This window comes from Kogia breviceps, chromosome 12 (genome assembly GCF_026419965.1).
Source record: "Kogia breviceps isolate mKogBre1 chromosome 12, mKogBre1 haplotype 1, whole genome shotgun sequence".
NCBI lineage: Eukaryota > Metazoa > Chordata > Mammalia > Artiodactyla > Physeteridae > Kogia > Kogia breviceps.
Genome location: NC_081321.1, coordinates 31,604,326 through 31,622,619, shown reverse-complemented (window position 1 = coordinate 31,622,619; position 18,294 = coordinate 31,604,326). Strand labels below are relative to the sequence as shown.

The 18,294-nt window shown below is 35.8% G+C and overlaps 1 protein-coding gene across 1 annotated transcript in view; it reads right to left on the bottom strand.

The window, feature by feature from the left end:
- Window positions 1-18,294, bottom strand: part of LRRK2 (leucine rich repeat kinase 2) — a 155,807-nt gene that overhangs the window by 54,536 nt on the left and 82,977 nt on the right. The window contains exons 26-31 of the mRNA XM_067009064.1: window positions 8,703-8,796; window positions 6,200-6,386; window positions 4,933-5,114; window positions 2,439-2,668; window positions 1,904-2,031; window positions 360-578 (exon numbers count right to left, since the gene is read on the bottom strand). Coding sequence (XP_066865165.1) covers window positions 360-578; window positions 1,904-2,031; window positions 2,439-2,668; window positions 4,933-5,114; window positions 6,200-6,386; window positions 8,703-8,796 — 1,040 coding nt within the window. The remainder of the gene's footprint in view (window positions 1-359; window positions 579-1,903; window positions 2,032-2,438; window positions 2,669-4,932; window positions 5,115-6,199; window positions 6,387-8,702; window positions 8,797-18,294) is intronic.

Here is an 18,294-nt window from a genome sequence, read left to right as displayed (position 1 = left end):
TTCATCTTTATCCTTTTGATTGAATCACCACTACAGGAAGTTGGGAGAGAAAGGGCATCAGAAACATGTCCCCAGATTCTCTCAGGAATATTCTCTCAGCCTCTGAGATATCCTCTTAGTTTCTCTCAGTATCCTCAAACTATTTTTATTCCCACTTCTATGAGTTTGAAATAAAGTATAGCATAAATAATTTTTAAATTGAAAGTACTTTAATAATGTTAACAGCTCTGAAAAAACCCCACAATTTTAAGATAGCTGTTCTCTTCTCAAGACTTTTGACATTTCTTAGCAGTTGCACAACATGAGAATTAAGAAATTATATTTTTCTACTACCTAAAGTTGGCAATGAACCATGTTACCTTGAAATTGAGGCTCTCATTTATGATGGTTTTCCGAAGTTTTGCCAGAGCATCGGATTCCTCGGTGGCATTTACAAAGTGGTAATCCCGTATTGCAGGAAACCCTCGTTTGTTCAAGAGTTCCGTGGTGATTTTACTGATACAGGCTTTGCGCTGCTTCTCATCAGAAACATCCAAATGTGTGCCAACAAGAATCACAGGGGAAGAAGAAGCACGAGCCTACCGGGAAAGATACAAAATACTTCTGTGTTTGTTTTAAAATCAAGACTGCTTACATTTCCACTGACATTCACTTTCTATGAAATTCACTTGAGTGGAAATGAGAAATCAAGACTTCTAAGAAGAAAATAACAACTGCCTTTCCTTCCTTAAACCTAAGAAAAAAATCACCCTTAAGAAATTTTTAAAAGTCAATTTTATGCCCCTTCTTATCCAATTATTACCACTTTTCTCTCAGGTGGCCTACGTTAACAGTAATAGTGTATTTTTCTTTTCCTTTCTCCATGCCTTAAAATGGGTTATTCTCTAAGTGTGCTTTGGTCTTCTAAATAAAATAGTATTTAATAATCCCCGAATTATATCAGAGTAATACAATTTGTTTTATATTTTCTCTTCCTTATCTGTAAATTCAACCTCCTTAATTCATATTAAAGTCATTCAGTGTGGAGTCTACAATGAAAAAAAAGTCACTAAAGCAAATATTACTGCGACTATAGTATTTTCTCACTTTGGCTAGCTATAATAAAGTCAAAAAAAGGAAGTTAAAAAAATTACCAAAATGACAAAACAAGCTTGATGGAGCCAAAATTTCCTGACAAATCTTTTTAAGGGCTTGCCTCACAGAAGAGCCCACTGGAGCATCATTCAAAGACCATTCACTCTTACTTTGGTCTCAATTCTAAAAAGTCATATATATTTAAAACCATATATACATAAAGTAATAGCTGACAACATGACAGCAAGGGACAAATTGGAAAAATTGCAAAATTACAAATACACTATTAATCTGGGACCATTTAAAACTGTAAGATCTGAAGGACTTCACACTAAATTCCCTCTGAGGATAGAGCTGGTGATGCACAGATTGCTTTTTTTCACTATGGTTTATTTTAAATTAGGGAAGTTCATATTACCCTTAAGAAATAATATCAGGGAATTCCCTGGTCACCTAGCGGTTAGGATTCAGGCTTTCACTGACGTGGCCCAGGTTCAATCCCTGGTCGGGGAACTGAGATCCTGCCAGCTACGTGGCACAGCCCCCAAAAAACAGAAATAATATCAAAAATAGTTTTAACTTATAAAACCTCAATTTTTATAGCTTAAAAGGGTTTCCAGTTTCTGTAACTCTCACTAATATAGAAAACACTATTTTCATGTCACAACTTACTTTTAAAATTTCCCAACTCAAAATTTTACTGCTTCTCTCTCTTAAAAAATTATTTGAAGAGACTATTTGAAGCACCTGTCTGCCCAAAATAAATTACCTTACATACCAAAAAAACCCAAGAATTATTTTCTATTTTCAAATGATTAGAACAGATCACCTTTATATTGAAGAGCCAAGGCTTCATGGCATCAACTTCAGCTTGCCCTTTGCTGAGGTCATAGACAGCAAGATATAGGGCTCGTTGGGTCATAAAGTGGGGGTGAGTGCTGTAGAATTCCTCACAACCTAAACAAAGATTAGAGAATTTTTTAGCCTTCCAGCAAATAGGCAAGAATTCTTCATCTTCTTCATAAATAAAATTAAGTGATACTATCCACGATTTATCACACAAAGAAAGAGAAAAACAATAAAAAAACATGACGGTTACATGACTACACTGGCTTTTTACTAGAGACTGATAACTTTTCACATGTGTCATCTACTTAGCTTCAGCCGGCATGTACTGGCTCCTAACATTTCCTTCCATGGCTTCTCCATTCTGGTGGCAAGGGTAGAATTAGGAGAAATAAACGGCTTTGGAATAATTCCATAGGATCCACCAGGCCTCTTTGCAGTATTGGAACAGAAAATTCAGTTTTTAAATCCCTGTTTGAAAAAGATGTGTGAATAAAATATTCTAGCAAAATACATACCTGCAAAATCCCACACATTTAGAATGAGGTCTTTCTTCCCTTTGCCTCTTATTTGGATGGGCCAGTCTTTCACGTCTATGCCAACGGTGGCGCCTGGCATCCCAACATCTGATTTCTTGATTTTCATTAATTGCTGCAATAAGGTGGTTTTACCACTCCCGGTATTTCCCACAATCATAAGTTTCATTCGGTTATAGGGCACAGCCTTTTTTAACCGCTGTTGAAGGAACCTGGTATTTGAAAAACAAAAATAAAATAAACTGCTTAGCAGTGTACTTATGATATAGGTGAATCCTTATGCACTGAATTCTTTTAAATATCAAACTGTTCTAAAATACAGTATGCAAAAGAGTGCATAGCTCATATAACTAATAATGCATGTGTCTTTCAATGCACTATTAATGCCTATATTTTGTTAGTGATGTTGGTGTAGTTGATAATGAGCAGCAGCATTATCAAATATGATGATATTCTATCACCAGAAATAATCAAAATTTCAAAATATGCTTGTAATACTCATTAGAATTTTATACACACACACACACACACACATAATTTCTTTAAATAACACAAATAAAACCCTAAAAATTATAAAGTATAAAATTTTACAAAGCTCATAGGATAAACAATCAACGTAGAGTATATAAGCATACTGCTATACTACACTTTGATAGTGAGGTCATATTTGGTACATTACACATGTGTATGCGTACGTATATTCATGTATGGTATACATAATGTATATATTCATATATATCATACATGCATATACATAATGTAAATGGAAAGGGAGAACATATTGGTTAAATTATAAATTGATACATATAAATGATTATACTATCAGCAGATAATATGTTGCTGTTCCTAATAGTCTTAATGCGAAAATAATTGAAAGTAACTAGAAGTGCTGCAGGTGGCTAGCAATACCACCTTTAAATTAATTGTACATTTAAATGTTCTCAAAAATAAAATGGATAAAGATATATTTTAACTATGCTAAAATGTTGCCACAGTTTAAAATTAGAAAAATAAACTAAATCATAAGTGAATCTTAGGGAATATTGACTGATTAATTCTCATAAATAATAGGAATCTGTCCAACATTCCTGATGATCTGAGCAAAAAGCATCATTATTTTCTTGAATTATTTGATGCTCTAGAAAACAAGATCTGGCAGATCAGATCTTGTACCTGCTGTTATTGAAATCAGTCATTTTCTCACATATAGCTTATGTTCTGTTTTCATCACCAATAAACAAGAAAATCAATGGTCCAAATGTCTACTTATTAAGAATTCATTCTTTGTCATTCTTTAAAAAAGCAAATGAGGACTACAATTTCTAAACTACTCCAGGTCTATGTTCTCTCCAAAAATGTTAACTATGTTCAAAAATATTTAATTATATAGTAGCTTGATAATATAGCATAATATACCGAAAACCAGTTCTACTAAATGTTTAGTAAGAATTGAACAAATTTTTATATGAACATCCTTTCCAGTTTCAGGAAGGAAAATCATGGGAAATAATTGTGTAGGGTGAGGGCTAGTCATGTTTATTTAGCATAGTTGATGAAAAGATTTTTTTTTTCAAATTAAATCACACTCAGGAGAACAAAAAACCAAATCTTTATTCATAAAGAGACAAAAAGCTAAATATAAATTATGAAACTTTAAGGAAGAGATTTAGGTAACTCTAGTTCACTCGTAATGCAACAATTATTAATTGTATGCCAGACTCTGTGTTTGGAGCCAAGAATGAAATAGTAAGTAAATGTAGCCATGGTCCTTGACTTAGTGGACATTATAGGCAAGTCAAGGTATACATTGAGAGGTGATAACTGAGCTGAAACCTGTAAGATAAATATAGATAGCAGTAGTTTTGTGGAAATAAAAATAAATGATTTTACAGGTAGGTAACAATAAGAGTAATGTGCTCAAACATTAACAAAGAGTGGAATAAAGTTCATTATTAAAGATATTTGAAATTCATAAAATATAAAACAAGACACAGTGATAAGTGGAAGTTTTGGTGGTTTCAAAAATGATCAAGTTGAGTAGGTTATCAGCTTCCTAGGCAAAATTGATGTAATTTTATATTATTTAAGTAACTATAATGCTTTAAGATATAATAGACATACGATAACTACTTACTATATGAAATGCAGCTTGAGAAGTTATAATACTGTGGTTTATTTCTTTAATTGTATAACTGGTAACAAGAGACCAAATAGTAATAATTTCCTTTTAGAGTCCCTTTCTACTGAAAAGCATGATAAGGAGAAGCCGTTCTCTCAACCTTAACTTTGCTAGGAGGAAATGAAAAACTCTGCAGTGGCACCAAACAAACCCATTTATTAAATAAATGGCAAATGACAAATCACCATTGGATGGTACTATACATTTTTTTCTTAAATTGTAACTATATATCCATCAAAGTCACAAAGAAAGGATATCTGAAACAAATTTAATAAAATGAAAATAAAATTATCTAACCTTATGATGTCTTTGGCTTTACATCCTATGTGTTTAAAATCAAAATTAAGATGCAGTTCATCCAAAGGAAGATCCCATATTTTGCATAATTTCCCCATTTCATTGGGAAAGGATCTCAGCTCCAAGTTGTAACTAACATCAAGAGATGTCAGATTTTCAAGACAGCCAATCTCAGGAGGAATCTTAATGAAATAAAAAAGGGCAAATCCTGTTGGTGGGAAGAAAGAAATGTGTGCTGCCGAAACACAAGATGCTAATAGGAAACAAGAGAGGCTCAGAGATCCCATCTTGCACAGCCTCTCAACAGAGTTCTAAAACTTTCCAAAGACTTGTCATAGTTTTCATTATAAATGTTTGAAAACATACATATAAAGGACTTACCCCAATCTATGTCATTTATTAATAATCTTTAAAAACCCATTCTGCCTTAGTAACATATTTCATCACTTCACAACACTGAAAGTAAAGAAGTTCCTTATATGTATCCAAAACCAACCATCTGTGGCTTCAGTCTATTCCCTCACACTGTGTTCTTCAGTAAAACTAAAGATCTAATCATCACAGATTTATGTACAACTTACTGTTCTTAAAATACAACTAAATGTTTATACCTTAAGTGGCATAAATATTGGAATTTTTTTCTGTTCCAAATTTTTAAGCAATATTCATTACTTCTATAATAGCAAACATTAATTTGCTGTAAAAAAAATCAGGTATTCAAAAATATTCAGAGTTATTCTGACCTCATGGTTTCAAACACTTTACTCTTTTTGGCTTTTATAGTCAATAGACTTGAACCTGGCAAAAAAAAAAAAGTGTTCTGGGACGAATGGATAATCAATTTCAGATTTATAACACAGACTTGTCCATTTGGGTGAATGAAGAAATTTAAGAATGTAGAAAAGAATGTCAGCTGAAAAACACAGGCTACATGTGGCCCGGAGACAACTTGAGAAATGCAGTGTGTCTGAGAGTCTGTTAACAGATTAGCGATTTTGTGATAAACTGACACGCTTAAAGCATCACACACATTCATAATTAAATATATATATAAATATTCAAAATAAAATAGAGCACAAAAAGTGATTTTTTAAGGAAATTAAGCATTGTTAATATACCCATTTACCTCAGGGTAGGATTAGATCTTATTCAAAAAGTAAGAAATATCAAATAACAGATTTTGAAATGATCATTTGTGATAATGCAAATTATAAAAGCATATTTTCAAACTGGCAATAATTCTAAAAAAATAAAGATGACCTCTTACCTCTTTCAGTTTATTATGAGAAAGATGTAGTTTCTCTACTCTAGACCATGCACATGCTTTTTCACTCAAGTCCAAGATACTGATCTGATTATGACTAAACAAGAGTTCCCTTAAGTTCAAAGATCTCCAGTGCACAGGACCCGGTAGATATTGAATATCATTGTTGCTCATATCTAAGGACCGCAGGCTGAAACAATACAATGTCAAGATAAAAATCAAATGAGTGTTTCCAAAATACATGAAATAACATCACAAGTAACTTTCACCAGAGTGAGAATAAGGTATAACTTTAAAACTAACATTATTTATATATGAGTACATACGTGTGGTTTTTTGTGTACATAAAGGTATATACGGGCTAGGAAAAAAAGGCATGTCTCAATAGGAACATTTTAAAAAGGACCAATAAAAAAAAATTGAGGCCTAATTTCCCTACTTCAGAAACAAAAATGTCAACCATAATGAAAGACCAAGGGTTTTACAAACACTTACGATGCAAGAGAAATCATAATTAACAAAGGCAAAAACAGTGATTAAAATTCCTGCCTTCTATACAAGATTTACAAATATGTAGCCTCCATTTCTCTGTTTAATTTCACTCATACCTGGAGGGATTCTTCAGATGTTGGGTCCTTAAGTTTACTATCATTTTTAGCAGCTTGCCTCAGTGTGAAAAATATAACATTGGGCTTCCCTGGTGGCACAGTGGTTGAGGGTCCGCCTGCCGATGTAGGGAACACGGGTTCGTGCCCCGGTCCGGGAAGATCCCACGTGCCGCGGAGCGGCTGGGCCCGTGAGCCATGGCCGCTGAGCCTGCGCGTCCGGAGCCTGCGCTCCGCAACGGGAGAGGCCACGGCAGTGAGAAGCCCGCGTAACGCAAAAAAAAAAAAATCCATTGAGCATGATGTCTTGTATACAGTAGGCCCTCAATGTAAATTTGTTGCTTTCAGGCAGGAATAGCTACCCAAAGTTTGCAGGAAATAGCAGAAAAACACATGCCACATGTAAATGTACATAGGTAGGAAGACTAAAGATAGTTAACAATTGTGGTATATTTGACTATGTAAAAGGTTGCCTGGACTTTTACTACTGTGTACTGATCCCTTTCATCCAGCATATTTGAAGTTTATGAATTAATTCTAAGCTCAAATAGCTGTACTGCCTGCTAGGCCAAGATTCAGATCTGCAGAGCAACATTACTGCTCTAATTTTTAAATGATCTAGATTTTGCCCTAGTTACCTTATAAAAATGTTGAAAACAAGAAAATTAATTTGACTATATTAAAGACAAGACATGTATGTCTAACAAACAATACAACTAAGACAAAGTCGAGAATCGTCAGGCTGCTCAAAGGCAGTGTCTCTTAGCTTTAAGACTAAGCTTGGAGACCGAAGCTGGCCAACCACATGCTCATTTGTGAAACAAAAGAATAAATTTTAAAAATACATATAAAACACTAAAATGTATACCTGAAGATGGTGTCTAAAGGCATAGTGTAATTAGGGACTGGATAATATTTTTAGTTCTCTGGGAAGAAAGCTTTCTTATGACATGCATTTTCTAATGAGCTGTTATAAATAGGTGGTTTCCAAACACATTTTCAAAAATAAATTATGTTTAAAATATAGGACTGACCACCTGTGTTCTATAGATGCCTGTATGTCAGAATTAAGAGTCTGAAATCAAACCACCAGTGTTTAAGAACTGTGACTTTGGGCAAGTTACTTTCTCTCTCTTATGAAACAGTGTTCTCATTATAAAGTGGAGATGATAACAGTAAGTATTTCAGAGGATTATTAGGAAGATTAAAAAGATGATCCACTGTTAAGCATTAAAATACAGTGTCTGACACATTCTAAACCTAGACTTAAATTAACTATTATTCATCTGTCTCACACCTTCCATGGCTAAATTATAACTAAGTATTATTTGCCTGTAAATGTATATATTTTCACATGCACCTTGATGGATTTTATTTATATTAAATAACACTAGTAGAATAGTTATTTAAGATTACAACACATTTGAAATCTAATTAATGCCTGGATTTGTAGCTAACAGGAAGCTTTTATTTTTAATGAAATTAACCAAAAATATCCCCAAATACTTGGAACGACATAAATTATCCTATTCTTCACCACAAATATCACTCAAACATAACTTAAGTATAATTTCACAGTTAATAGTGTTTTAGCAACATAATCCCCAAAGTTTTAAAAGTTAAAGAGATAGCCAGTACAATCTCATTTGATTATAATGCAGCAGTTAATTACTATTAAATTGTTTCTACACAACAGCACATGAAATTAATATAAAAGTTTAAAAGTCCAAATAACAATTCACATCTTTTGTCTAATATTAAAAGTCAAACATTCATAGATTTAAAAACATTAAGTTTAGTAGGTTTAGAAATCAATTACATTTATATGTCTAAGTTAAACCCATGCTTCTAAAAGTTCTGTTCCACTCATGTGGTTTTTAAAATTAAAATAATAAACTTACTGTGGAAGATTTAAAATTGCTTCCGGAACACATGTAAATCTGTTTTGAGATAATTTTAGGCTTGTCATGGAAGAAGGCAAAAAAGGCATAGCAGCTAAGAGAAAATGAAAGTGAGATAATGGACATTTTAATCACTTTAACTAGATTTTCACTAGATTCTACAATAAGAGCAGCTACCAATGATTTGTCACATAATTTAATTTCCATTCTCACACTGACAGTAAAATAATTCTACTTTTAAAATAAATGAATACTACCACAAAACATTAAAATACACCATAATTATAAAACTCTTTTAACCTGAAAGCCACAAAAGTGTCTAAATATAAACTCATCAGTCCAACATCTGTACAAAGTAGAAATCATTAGAATATTCATTTCAAATTATGTGTGGTATTATGTGACATACATAATAGATTAATTCAAATTACTCTGAAGTAAGTCTAACAACACATTTTCCTAATCCACAATATAATATAAAAATAAAAATTCTCTATAACACCAACTTGTAAAGAGTATTCTATAGAATAATTATGGATGTTACTTAATAAAAGTATTCTTTGATCATATGATCTTAAGAGATTAGGGACCTCTCCACAGATATTTCTACCTTGAATTTGGTGTTATTTCGATACATAGTTTTGTACTTTTATGATATATGTATCCACAGGTAATACATATTACTGTTTTGCATTACATAAATATTATCATATCATACATGTGTATATTCAATTTGCTTTTTCATGTAAAAATTTTTTTTTAGATTTTTCATGTTGATAAATGCATCTTATTCATTTATTTTAACTGCTACATAGCATTTCCATTGTATGAATATAGCCAATTTATTCATTCTCCTGTTGATAGACATTTATATCCTTTCCAATGTTTGGCTACTGTGAAAAATGTCATAATAAATATTCCTACACTTATGCTTACTTGCTGAATAGTCGGTGCCTATGACAATGTTTAGCAAATTGTCAAAAAAAAAAAACAAAAAGCAAAAGGGTCTTCTGTGAACAATGAGAGGATGCCTCTATTGTATATAACCACTAGTAGAATTCCTGAACAGTAGGGCATCTACAATTTCATTAGAAACGCCAAATTTCCCTTTAAGACAGATATGCCAATTTTGTCAGTTATTCCTAAGGTATTTGATATCTTTTGAGACTAAAAATATATACTTTACAAAAAAAAAAAAGGAGGAAAGAAAGAAGATGGTGGTACAGTAAGACGCGGAGATCACCTTCCTCCTCACAGATACATCAGAAATACATCTACTCGTGGAACTGCTCCTATAGAACACCCACTGAATGCTGGCAAAAGACCTCGGACCTCCCAAAAGGCAAGAAACTCCCCACATACCTGGGTGGGGCAAAAGAAAAAAAGAAAAAACAGAGACAAAGAATAGGGACGGGACCTGCACCAGTGGGAGGGAGCCGTGAAGGAGGAAAGGTTTCCACACACTAGGAGTCCCTTTACGGACGGAGACTGTGGGTGGCGGAGGGGGAAGCTTCAGAGCCACGGAGGAGAGCGCAGCCACAGGGTGCGGAGGGCAAAGCGGAGAGATTCCCACAGAGGATCGGTGCCGACCGGCACTCTCCAGCCCGAGAGGCTTGTCCGCTCCCCCGCCAGAGCACGCGGGGTCTGGGAGCTGAGGTTCGGGCTTCGGTCGGATCGGATCGCAAGGAGAGGACTGGCAGCGCGAACACAGCCTGAAGGGGTTAGTGCGACACGGCTGGCCGGGAGGGAGTACAGGAGAAGTCTGGAGCTCCCAAAGAGGCAAGAGACATTTTCTTGACTCTGTTTCCTGGTGCTTGAGGAGAGGGGATTAAGCGCGCCGCTTAAAGGAGCTCCAGAAACGGGCGCGAGACGCGGCTATAGGCGCGGACACCAGAGACGTGCATGAGACACTAAGGCTGCTGCCGCCGCCACCAAGAGGCCTGTGTGCGAGCACAGGTCACTCTCCACACCTCCGCTCCTGGGAGCCTGTGCAGCCCTCCACTGCCAGGGTCCCGGGATCCAGGGACAACTTCCCCGGGAGAATGCACTGCGTGCCTCAGGCTGGTGCAATGTCACGCCAACCTCTGCCGCCGCAGGCTCGCCCTGCATCCATGCCCCTCCCTCGCCCTGGCCTGAGTGAGCCAGAGCCCCTGAATCAGCTGCTCCTTTAACCCCGTCCTGTCTGAGCAAAGAGCAGACACCCTCAGGCAACCTACACGCAGAGGTGGGGCCAAGTCCAAACCTGAACCCCAGGAGCTGTGCGAACAAAGAGGAGAGGGGAATTTCTCTCCCAGCAGCCTCAGAAGCAGGGTATTAAATCTCCACAATCAACTTGATGTACCCTGCATCTGTGGAATACCTGAATAGACAACCAATCGTCCCAAATTGAGGAGGTGGATTTTGGAAGCAAAAGATACTATTTTTCTCCCCTTTTTCTCTTTTTCTGAGTGTGTATGTGTGTGCTGCTGTGTGAGATTTTGCCTATATAGATTTGCTTTCACCTTTTGTCCTACGATTCTGAACATCCTGTTGTTTTTTTTTAATTCTTCTTCATAATAATTCTCTTTTATTTTAATTATTTTATTTTATCCTACTTTATTTTATCTTCTTCCTTCCTTCCTTTCTTTCTTTCGTTCGTTCTTTCGTTCTATTATTTCTCCCTTTTATTCTGAGCTGTGTGGATTAAAGGCTCTTGGTGCTCCAGCCAGGCATCAGGGCTGTGTCTCTGAGGTGGGAGAACCAACTTCAGGACACTGGTCCACAAGAGACCTCCCAGCTCCACATAATACCAAACAGCAAAAATCTCCCAGAGATCTCCATCTCAACACCAACACCCAGCTTCACTCAATGACCGGCAAGCTACAGTGCTGGACACCCTATGCCCAACAACTAGCAAGACAGGGACACAGCCCCATCCATTAGCAGAGAGGCTGCCTAAAATCATAATAAGGCTACAGACACCCCAAAACACACCACCAGATGTGGATCTGCCCACCAGAAAGACAAGATCCAGCCTCATCCACCAGAACACAGGCACTAGTACCCCCAACCAGGAAACCTACTCAACCCATTGAACCAACCTTAGCCACTGGGGACAGCCACCAAAAACAACAGGAACCACGAACCTGCAGCCTGCAAGAAGGAGACCCCCAAACACAGTAAGATGAGCAAAATGAAAAGAGAGAAAAACACAGCAGATGAAGGAGCAAGGTAAAAACCCACAAAACCTAACAAATGAAGAGGAAATAGACAGTCTACCTGAAAAAGAATTCAGAATAATGACAGTAAAGATGATGCAAAATCTTGGAAATAGAATAGAGAAAATGCAAGAAACATTCAACAAGGACCTAGAAGAACTAAAGAGGAAACAAGCAATGATGAACAGCACAATAAATGTAATTTAAAATACTCTAGATTCAATCAACAGCAGAATAACGGAGGCAGAAGAACGGATAAGTGACCTGGAAGATAAAATAGTGGAAATAACCACTGCAGAGCAGAATAAAGAAAAAAGAATGAAAAGAACTGAGGACAGTCTCAGAGACCTCTGGGACAACATTAAATGCACCAACATTCAAATTATAGGGGTCTCAGAAGAAGAAGAGAAAAAGAAAGGGACTGAGAAAACATTTGAAGAGATTATAGTTGAAAACTTCCGTAATATGGGAAAGGAAATAGTTAATCAAGTCCCAGAAACACAGAGAGTCCCATACAGGATGAATCCAAGGAGAAACACACCAAGACACATATTAATCAAACTATGAAAAATTAAATACAAAGAAAACATATTAAAAGCAGCAAGAGAAAAACAACAAATAACACACAAGGGAATCCCCATAAGGTTAACAGCTGATCTTTCAGGATAAACTCTGCAAGCCAAAAGGGAGTGGCAGGACATATTTAAAGTGATGAAGGAAAATAACCTACAACCAAGATTACTCTACCCAGCAAGGATCTCATTCAGATTTAATGGAGAAATTCAAACCTTTACTGACAAGCAAAAGCTGAGAGAGTTCAGCACCACCAAACCAGCTTTACAACAAATGCTAAAGGAACTTCTCTAGGCAGGAAACGCAAGAGAAGGAAAAGACCTACAAGAACAAACTCGAAACAATTAAGTAAACGGTAATAGGAACATACATATCGATAATTACCTTAAATGTAAATGGATTAAATGCTCCCACAAAAGACACAGACTGGCTGAATGGATATAAAAACAAGACCCATATATATGCTGTCTACAAGAGACCCACTTCAGACCTAGGGACACATACAGACTGAAAGTGTGAGGATAGAAAAAGATATTCCATGCAAATGGAAATCAGAAGAAAGCTGGAGTAGCAATTCTCATATCAGAAAAACAGGCTTTAAAACAAAGACTATTACAAGAGACAAAGAAGGACACTACATAATGATCAAGGTATCCATCCATGAAGAAGATATAACAATTGTAAATATTTATGCACCCAACATAGGAGCACCTCAATACATAAGGCAAAGGCTAACAGCCATTAAAGGGGAAATCAACAGTAACACAATCAAAGTAGGGGACTTTAATACCCCACTTTCACCAATGGATGTATCATCCAAAATGAAAATAAATAAGGAAACACAAGTTTTAAATGATACATTAAACAAGATGGACTTAATTGATATTTATAGGACATTCCATCCAAAAACAACAGAATACACATTTTTCTCAAGTGCTCATGGAACATTCTCCAGGAGAGATCATATTTTGGGTCACAAATCTAGCCTTGGTAAATTTAAGAAAATTGAAATCGTATCAAGTATCTTTTCCAACTACATCGCTATGAGACTAGGTTTCACGTACTGGAAAAAATCTGTAAAAAATGCAAACACATGGAGGCTAAACAATACACCACTTAATAACCAGGAGATCACTAAAGAAATCAAAGAGGAAATCAAAAAATACCTAGAAACAAATGACAATGGAGACACGACGACCCAAAATCTATGGGATGCAGCAAAAGCAGTTCTAAGAGGAAAGTTTATACCAATACAATCCCACCTTAAGAAACAGGAAACATCTCGAATAAACAACCTAACCTTGCACCTAAAGCAATTAGAGAAAGAAGAACAAAAAAACCCCAAATTTAGCAGAAGGAAAGAAATCATAAAGATCAGATCAGAAAGAAATGAAAAAGAAATGAAGGAAACGATAGCAAAGATCAATAAAACTAAAAGCTGGTTCTTAGAGAAGATAAACAAAATTGACAAACCATTAACCAGACTCATCAAAAAAAAAAAAAGGGGAGAAGACTCAAATCAGTAGAATTAGAAAGGAAAAAAGAGAAGTAACAACTGATACTGCTGAAATACAAAAGATTATGAGAGATTACTACAAGCAACTCTAAGCCAATAAAATGAACAACCTGGAAGAAATGGACAAATTCTTAGAAATGCACAACATGCCGAGACTGAACCAGGAAGAAACAGAAAATACTAACAAACCAATCACAAGCAATGAAATTGAAACTGTGATTTTAAATCTTTCAACAAACAAAAGCCCAGGACCAGATGGCTTCACAGGCGAATTCTATCAAACATTTAGAGAAGAGCTAACACCTATCCTTCTCAAACTCTTCCAAAAGATAGCAGAGGGAGCAATACTCCCAAACTCATTCTATGAGGCCACCATCACCCTGATACCAAAACCAGACAAAGATGTCACAAAGAAAGAAAACTACAGGCCAATATCAATGATGAACATAGATGCAAAAATCCTCAACAAAATACTAGCAAACAGAATCCAACAGCACATTTAAAGGATCATACACCATGGTCAAGTGGGGTTTATTCCAGGAATGCAAGGATTCTTCAATATACGTAAATCAATCAACGCGATACACCATAACAACAAACGGAAGGATAAAAACCATATGACCGTCTCAATAGATGCAGAGAAAGATTTTGACAAAATTCAACACCCATTTATGATAAAAACCCTGCAGAAAGTAGGCATAGAGGGAACTTTCCTCAACATAATAAAGGCCATATATGACAAACCCACAGCCAACATCATCCTCAATGGTGAAAAACTGAAACCATTCCCACTAAGATCAGGAACAAGACAAGTTTGTCCACTCTCACCACTCTTATTCAACATAGTTTTGGAAGTTCTAGCCACAGCAATCAGAGAAGAAAAAGAAATAAAAGAAATCCAAATTGGAAAAGAAGTAAAGCTGTCACTGCATGCAGATGACATGATACTATACATGGAGAATCCTAAAGTTGCTACCAGAAAACTACTAGAGCTAATCAATGAATTTGGTAAAGTAGCAGGATACAAAATTAATGCACAGAAATCTCTGGCATTCCTGTACACTAATGATGAAAAATCTGAAAGTGAAATTAAGAAAACACTCCCATTTACCACTGCAACAAAAAGAATAAAATATCTAGGAATAAACCTATGTAAGGAGACTAAAGACCTGTATGCAGAAAATTATAAGACACTGATGAAAGAACTTAAAAATGATACAAATATATAGAGAGATATACCTTGTTCTTGGATTGGAAGAATCAACATTGTGAAAATGACTCTACCACCCAAAGCAATCTACAGATTCAATACAATCCCTATCAAACTACCACTGGCATTTTTCACAGACTAGAAGAAAAAATTTCACAATTTGTATGGAAACACAAAAGACCCCAAATAGCCAAAGCAATCTTGAGAACGAAAAATGGAGCTAGAGGCATCAGGCTCCCTGACTTCAGACTATACCACAAAGCTACAGTAATCAAGAGAGTATGGTACTGGCACAAAAACAGAAATATAGATCAATGGAACAGGATAGAAAGCCAAGAGATAAACCCACACACCTATGGTCATCTTATCTTTGGTAAAGGAGGCAAGAATATACAGTGGAGAAAAGGCAGCCTCTTCATTAACTGGTGCTGGGAAAACTGGACAGCTACATGTAAAAGTATGAAATTAGAACAATCCCTAACACCATACACAAAAGTAAACTCAAAATGTGTTAAAGACCTAAGTGTAAGGCCAGACACAATTAAACTCTTAGAGGAAAACATAGGCAGAACACTCTGTGATATAAATCACAGCAAGATCCTTTTTGACCCACCTCCTAGAGAAATGGAAATAAAAACAAAAATAAACAAATGGGACCTAATGAAACTTAAAAGCTTTGCACAGCAAAGGATACCATAAACAAGACCAAAAGACAACCCTCAGAATGGGAGAAAATATTTGCAAATGAAGCAACTGACAAAGGATTTATCTCCAAAATTTACAAGCAACTCATGCAGCTCAATAACAAAAAACCAAACAACCCAATCCAAAAATGGGCAGAAGACCTAAATAGACATTTCTCCAAAGAAGATATACAGATTGCCAACAAACACATGAAAGAATGCTCAACATCATTAATCATTAGAGAAATGCAAATCAAAACTACAATGAGATATCATCTCACACCGGTCAGAATGGCCATCAGCAAAAAATCTAGAAACAATAAATGCTGGAGAGGGTGTGGAGAAAAGGGAACCCTCTTACACTGTTGGTGCGAATGTTAATTGATACAGCCACTATGGAGAACAGTATGGAGGTTCCTTAAAAAACTGAAAATAGAACTACCATACGACCCCACAGTCCCACTACTGGGCATATACCCTGAGAAAACCAGAATTCAAAAAGAGTCATGTACCAAAATGTTCATTGCAGCTCTATTTACAATAGCCAGGACATGGAAGCAACATAAGTGTCCATCAACAGATGAATGGATAAAGAAGATGTGGCACATGTATACAATGGAATATTACTCTGCCATAAAAAGAAATGAAACTGAGTTATTTGTAATGAGGTGGATAGACCTGGAGTCTGTCATACAGAGTAAAGTAAGTCAGAAGGACAAAAACTAATACCATATGCTAACACATATATATAGAATCTAAGAAAAAAAAATGTCATGAAGAGCCTAGGGGTAGGACGGGAATAAAACACAGACCTACTAGAACATGGACTTGAGGATATGGGGAGGGGGAAGGGTAAGCTGTGATGAAGTGAGAGAGTGTCATGGACATATATACACTACCATACGTAGGGTGGATAGCTAGTGGGAAGCAGCCGCATGGCACTGGGAGATCAGCTAGGTGGTTTGTAACCACCTAGAAGGGTGGAATAGGGAGGGTGGGAGTGAGGAGACGCAAGAGTGAAGAGATATGGGAACATGTGTATATGTATAACTTATTCACTTTGTTGTAAAGCAGAAACTAACACACCATTGTAAAGCAATTATACTCCAATAAAGATGTTTTAAAAAAAGAGATTAGGGAAACATTGTGCAAAATAAAGTGAAATATCTCAGAGCTGTCAAGATTCTGGTATATTTTATGAATTTCCAAAAGAGAAATACAGTATAAGGTACCTCCAAGGAATAAAGTTCTATGGAACATAATTTTGGAAACTGAGCAAATCATACAGACTGTTTTATCATCTATAAAATAGTGCAGCTAAGTCAGATCAACTCTGAGATTCTTTAGAGATCTGAAAATCTGTGGTTCTAAGAAAGTGGCTTGAGAAATTATTTCTTAGCATTTTCAAGGTTAAAAATATGGGTTATATTTTATCCAGAAAATCTTCGAGGGTCAAAATGTTCCAGGACATTACTAGAAGCTATCTTCCTGAGAAGCAGAAAGGTACATACTATACCTCACCTATTTCCAAAAAGTATTTGTAGCAAAATAATTTAGTAGAAATGATTCTCCACTTAGGAATTAATAGTCTTAAGGTTCAGATTCTTTATAGAAGACTGAAAAAATCAAAGAACTGAAACTTCATTTCACATGGGAATTTTTAATGGTTGTGGTCCCACTCAGGTGTTACCTCCATATTGCATCTTTCCAAATATAAAACCACTTCTAAAATTATTACAAAGTTGTGCAGTGCAAACAGATTTTTTGAACAGAGGTATGTTCAAGCTTTCACAACTAATTAATTAATTCTATTCCCCTGAACATGTCACACAAAAATCTCAGTGTTTCAATTTCCTCAATTAGTCAAGCAGAGATCATACCTGTCCTGCCTTATAGGATTTTTGTGAGATTCAGCTGAGATAACATATTGACCATAAGCGAGACTTAGGGTCCCTCAGATGCGCTTCTTTCCAGACTTAACTTAATTAAATGTCACAGACACACATCCCTGCCTCCACAGTCTGGATCAGATCCCCTTGAGGTACCCTCATAGCATCTTGAAACTTCTCCTCACAGCACTTAGTACGATATACAATAACATTTATTTATTCCATCATTATTCAATGTCAGTCTTCTGAATTTAACTACACGTTCCTTAAGGACAGAGACTAGGTTGCTATACTCACTAGTGAGTGAATCACTCTATTCCCCAGTTTCAGTTTCATGGTAAGAACATGGTCAATATCCAAAGAGGGTGGAAGGAAGGAAAAAAGAAGGGAAATAATTCTATGCAAATTAATATGGATTTTATTGTTAGTAGTTTCTCAAAATTCTGGAAAAATAAAATATTTTAAAGTTGTCAAACTATATTCTGCTATTAAACAGTATTAAAAATTATTTTACCAAGTCAGGT